We start from the raw sequence: 6,000 nt of genomic DNA on the forward strand, positions 1-6,000 counted from the left end.
ATGGGGAATACGGTGGAAGGTACAGCTCTACAAAATGTGGGTTGTTGGTGAACTAGTTTGAGAACAGAATGACAGATATTTCAATCGGCTGAGGATGAAATAGGTAAATCGTGCCCCAATTGAAGTTTCTTACAGTTGAGTTTGCACAAGTGCAACATGTGTGAGATTAATTGGAAATCATTGCATTTTGAAGGCCAAAACTGTGATTAGAATGATATTTGCGTTAGAACAAAGTGACTTGTGCATAGAGTTTAGCAGTTTGCATTTGTTATTAATACATGAGTTTCAAGGTATTAGAATTGTGGGCATACTTACATTTTTGTGTGTATTAAATGGGGAAAACTGTAATTTTAAGCAAGGATGATGATGTTTTGGGGGCAACATAGTGGATTGATGGGTATACCACTGTCCCAGAGGCAACTGAAATTAGCCTACTCCTAAATGCCGTTTTTGTATGGTGAAAAAAACCTATATGAACAAACTCCTCACAGACATTATTCAGAATCGCCTCACAGCAATAAAGTCCTGGGTTCAGTTCCCAGGTGTAGAGGTTTGGGTCCTTTCTGTGTGGAGTTTGCATGTTCTCCCTGTGTCTGCATCGGTTTCCTCTGGGTGTTCCAGTTTCCTCCCACAGTCCAAAAACATGCAGTCAGGTTAACTGGAGATACTACTCCCCTAGGTGTGTGTGTGTGTGTGTGTGTGTGTGCGTGTGCGTGTGCGTGTGCGTGTGCGTGTGCGTGTGCGTGTGGGTGTGGGTGTGGGTGTGAGGGTGTTTACCCTGAATAGGAAAAACCGTTGGTAAAACATGCAATTAATAAATGAATGATGTTTGGTAGTTACAAAGTCGCCATCTAGTGTTTAAAGAGGGGTATTACAGTCTAAATATTACAGATTAGCTTGCTTGCTGATAGCAGCTAACACTTAAGTGGTTAAGGTACTGATCTACAGTAGTAATCGAAAAATTTATGTTTCTGGCCCCCAAATTTGCTTAATAGTCACTTTTGAGCACTTAAGCATGGTCCTTAACCCTCAATCGATGGGATTTTATTCACTCACAACTGTAAATCTCTTTGGATAAAAGAGTATGTCAATTGATGTGCATGTAAAAGTGTCATAATAAAGTAATACACTGTTAGATAATGCCAGTCAGATTTTCAATAATAAAATAAAATAAAACAACATAAAATAAAACAAAACAACTCCAACAAAATAATTTCTGTAATTTTGCTTGTATTGTTGTTGTTTCCTCCAGATTTACTATCATGGTGAACCAATAAGTGTCAATGTTCATGTCACAAACAACACAAACAAGACGGTGAAGAAAATGAAGATTTCAGGTTTTATTAACACTTTGACTTTTTATATACTTTATTTATTTAAGACATTTCATGTAGCCTAATGATTACATTTATACATTTGTTACAGTGCGCCAGTATGCTGATATTTGTCTCTTCAACACGGCTCAGTACAAGTGCCCAGTAGCAACAGAGGAATCAGAGTATGTCTGCAAAACACACGATAAAACAATCAATACAACAATACTGCACTATAACATCAGTCATTTATGATGATTCCCTTTTACTGTCTGTCTGTTCAGTGATATTGTGGCTCCAAGTGCAACATTCTGTAAAGTTTATACCCTCACCCCCTTTCTTGCCAACAATCGAGAGAAGCGTGGCTTAGCTCTAGATGGAAAGCTCAAACATGAAGACACAAATTTAGCGTCAAGTACATTGTGAGTACTCCTTAATAATCCATTTTACTTAAACATGTGGTTGCTGGCAATAGCAGTACTTAGTTTGTAACACTGCCTTTCTATCTCATTAATGTTTGAAAGATTACGAGAAGGAGCCAACAAGGAAATTCTGGGTATCATTGTGTCTTATAAAGTAAAAGTGAAACTGGTGGTTTCTCGTGGTGGGTAAGTTTGATCAATTATTAACTTTAATCAATGATATAAAGATTTATCAATAATTTATCAAGCTTAAAATAAATAAAACCACACCTTAAAATGATTTTTCTTATACAATTCAAATACAGTTTGACAATTTGACTAAATGTATTTATACCCCTTATAACCATACCATCCTGCCATCCTGCTCTATCTGTGTAAAATACATTCGGAATAGCTATTTGAGGATTAATAGCTATAGTATAACAGACTGAACAAATTAAAAAAGTTAAAACAAGTCAAAGGAACTAATAATCTAAATCTAAAGGTTAAATCCATTATAAAAATATAGAGAAGGCACCCAGGTGGCGCAGCAAGGTATTTCACTATAGCACACCAGCGCCGAGATTCTGAACTCTGCATTGCCACTGGTCGGTTGGGCGTCATCTAGCGGGCATAACTGGAAGTGCCTGCAGCAGACACGGTTCACGGTGGGGTCTTCAAAAGCTGTGTAAGGACCCTGATTGGCAGATAGAGAGGTGTCTGTGCAGAATGCATGGGTGAAAAAGGGTTCCGCTCAGGGCTGCATGCGTTTCGGAGGAGGCGTGAGCAGCAATATACCCACCTCGACTGCAAATCAGAGGTCACCCAGCAATGGAAGACAAATTGACTATGCTAAACTCGGAGAAAATCTGAGAAAATGCATAAATAAAATGGGAAAAAAATATATTTGTATATAGAGAAAATAGAAAGCTATAGCCACTCTACCTAGACATGGATGTTTCTAAACATTTTCCTGTAAAATTAGTGTCTGAGTACAAAATTATTATTCTAATTAAAAATAATCACAAAATACAATTTATGTAGAACTAGGTTGGGTAATAAGCACTTTAAATCACTGTTGAATTGTACACTGCCATAATAACTCAATTGTAATATCTCAAATTGTTAACTCAAGAAAAACCTTTTGTGGTGGCACCTTTTTTATTATTCACTAAAACAAATGTTCTTAAAATGCCCAATACATTGTCAAACAATGTTGGCAGCTTAACATCACAAAATCACACATTTACAATTTAAATTCGCATAGCATCATTTTACTCTATAGAGAATTAAACACATAAAAACAGCTGCTGAACTGAAGCCCAAATAAGCAAATATTTTGCTCAATCTCTACTAATATTCCCAAATAAACTGGCAAAATTGCTATTTATATTTGTAAAAGCTTTATTCATAATTCTGTACATTCTATATTCTCATTTTACAATCAGTAAAAAACAATACAGAGTTTAGCATCACAAATTATTTAAAGGTCAGTTTAAATATGTCCATGTTTTATTTTCATTTAAAAGACAATTATAAAACAGAAAATTGAATTTAATTTCAGGAGTAAAATTTATTTTCCTTCTCAGGCTCCTCGGAGATCTTGCATCAAGGTACAGTTGATAGTCATTCTTAAATACCTTTACTGCACACATTCACACACATAAAACATGATACAGGATTATAAAGTGAGATCAGTGTACACATATGAGAAAGCACTGAGTATTACTGTGACATGAAAGTATTTTATTATGTGATATTAGCGAATTTGAGGATTGTCATCTCATTTTGCTGAATGGCCTTTCCTTCATTTTTTTTTTGTCTTTTTTTATTTCTAGTGATGTTGCAGTAGAGCTGCCCTTTACATTAATGCATCCTAAACCAATAGAAGAATCCATTTACAAAGACGGTATGTGTCTTACTAACTTAATCAAAACTGAATTAATGTGCTAACTTAATGTAACATTTGTAAGATGTAATGTAAAATGTAGAACTGCATGTTTTGACATGTGACGGGCAAATAACACTTTTCTTTTGTTATTTACCATGCGTTGTGCTTATATAAACTTTAAATTTATATATAGTGTGTCTGTTTTAGTGTCTGAAAATGAAGCACCCATTGACACAAACCTGATTGAGTTTGACACAAAGTAAGTTGTTTTATTCTTTTAAACTATGTGCAAAGAAACTGGCCAAAACAGAAATTAACTTGATATTTTAAGTGTTTTGATCTCAATAGCTATTGCAAATTTACATCTTAAACAAATCACCTTAAAATCATCAATTATTTATTTACTGCCTCTTTTACCACCGCTTTATCCTATTATGGGTCGCAGTGGGTTTGATTAACTGGGCGAAAGGTTGAAAACACCTTAGACAAGTTGCCAGTCAATTACAGGGCAAACACACACACACACACACACACACACACACACACACACACACACACACATATATATACACATATCGCCAATTAACCTGACTGCATATCGTTGGACCGTGGGAACAAATAAGAGCACCCGGAGGAGCATGCAATCTCTACACAGAAGGGAAGCTTTATATCTGAAAGAGGTTTAAATGTTGGAATTCAAGTGTTTAAAATTATTTCATTTCGAATGCACTATTGCATTATTAAAGCAAACGATTTAGTGTTTATTTTCACCAAATGTTTGATTGATGTTGGCCTATTTTGCTAAAACTATGTAATTTTAACATCAAACTGATTTGAATGATTCAGTACATTGTTCTTATAAATAAATTGTAGGAAAAAGATTTTATGGCAAAAACTGTATTGTTTCAGTGATGATGACATCATTTTTGAAGACTTTGCAAGGCAGCGACTCATTGGGGCGAAAGATGAGAAAGAAGAGGATGAAGAAGGTACAGACTCGCCTAAGCTGACGGATAGATAAATAAAGATGACAAATGTTTTACTGTATCACATTATTAGGGATCCGGTGAGAACCCCCCTGTAGAGACAAAACAAGAGGACTGGGACACCCTTTAACACACTCACTGTGGTGCAGTTCTTGTGCTAATGTTTACATACGTCTTCATCCTGAAAGGGTGTAAAAAGTATAAGTGTTGATGAATATTACCTCCTTCTGAAAGTACTTAGCAGGTGAGTTATTAGTTTACTAGCTAACTACAGAGTGCCTACAGTGTTTTAAAGGTAAGGTATAGCATTTCATCATGTTTAAAATGACCTTTAATGGTAGCATGCCTATGTTGTTAGTTTGGTTTACATGTTCTTTAACATTAAAAAACAAATTTTTAGAGACTATATCTTTGTATTTAAAGATTTTTAAATTATATAAGTACTGAACACTGTGTAAAAATATATATTCTTTTTATTAACATAACCACTGTCAAACTTTCATCTAGTGATTAAGCGTTCTGCATTTATTATTGAACAGAAGCATTGGAGATTAATATTAATTTAACAGACAACATTCGACCACAAAAATCCCATACTGATTCCATATTATGATTTTTAATTAATTCTATAATTATAAGAAATATTTTGCCCATCAAAAGTGTTGTATTGTAAAAAAAAGTTTTTGCAGTTCTTGTTAGAATAGCAGCACTATACTATTATACTTCTGTTTTGTTTTAAAAGTACAATAAAATACTGTTTACGTCATGATGAATATTACATGTTTTTTACCTGAGCACTGTTGAATAAAAGATTTTTCTCAGGTGATGCAACAAACTAGGTCATGCATAACACTATAAAGCATGCAGATACTGTATAAAGCTTAAGAATACTCTAGAAGTCATATTTCATCTTGGATCTGTCGGCTGTAGATGTTTTTGAGCTCTATTCTTTAATTAATGTTAAATATTAAATAAATAATAGAAACAGGATAAAGGATAAAGATATACATTTTATTTATTATGATACAGTGGTACCTTGAAACTGAACATCAACTGGTTCTGAGAGTGGCTTTGAGTTTCAAGGTATTTTTTTCCTATAAGGATGTATAGGAAACCTGTTAATGTGTTCCATGGTCCCGTGGAACTGTATTTATTTTAGGCTAATGTAAAATAATGGGGTTGTTTTTGACACTTATAAAAATAACACACATATAGTAGAAAAAAACATTTGTATACAATTAAACATGCATTTCACCTTAGCTTCTATATTGTTTCATTATGCTCCTGTGCGGCACGGTGGCTAAGTGGGTAGCACTGTCACCTCACAGCAAGAATGTCCTGGAATCGATCCCCAGATGGGGTGGTCCGGGTCCTTTCTGTGTGGAGTTTGCATGTTCTCCCTGTGTCCA

At 34.6% G+C, this 6,000-nt stretch overlaps 1 protein-coding gene across 3 annotated transcripts in view; it reads left to right on the forward strand.

Annotated features, from left to right (window-relative positions):
* arrb1 (arrestin, beta 1) overlaps nt 1–5,351 on the forward strand; it is a 37,055-nt gene extending 31,704 nt beyond the window's left edge. For all 3 annotated transcript variants that reach the window (XM_063016230.1, XM_063016227.1, XM_063016228.1), the window contains exons 10-17: nt 1,253–1,337; nt 1,426–1,498; nt 1,598–1,735; nt 1,838–1,921; nt 3,304–3,327; nt 3,553–3,623; nt 3,813–3,864; nt 4,515–5,351. In XM_063016230.1, the coding sequence (XP_062872300.1) occupies nt 1,253–1,337; nt 1,426–1,498; nt 1,598–1,735; nt 1,838–1,921; nt 3,304–3,327; nt 3,553–3,623; nt 3,813–3,864; nt 4,515–4,626 (639 nt within the window). In that variant the 3' untranslated portion in view covers nt 4,627–5,351. The remainder of the gene's footprint in view (nt 1–1,252; nt 1,338–1,425; nt 1,499–1,597; nt 1,736–1,837; nt 1,922–3,303; nt 3,328–3,552; nt 3,624–3,812; nt 3,865–4,514) is intronic.
* The last annotated feature ends 649 nt before the right edge of the window (nt 5,352–6,000 follow it).

This window comes from Trichomycterus rosablanca, chromosome 20 (assembly GCF_030014385.1).
Source record: "Trichomycterus rosablanca isolate fTriRos1 chromosome 20, fTriRos1.hap1, whole genome shotgun sequence".
NCBI lineage: Eukaryota > Metazoa > Chordata > Actinopteri > Siluriformes > Trichomycteridae > Trichomycterus > Trichomycterus rosablanca.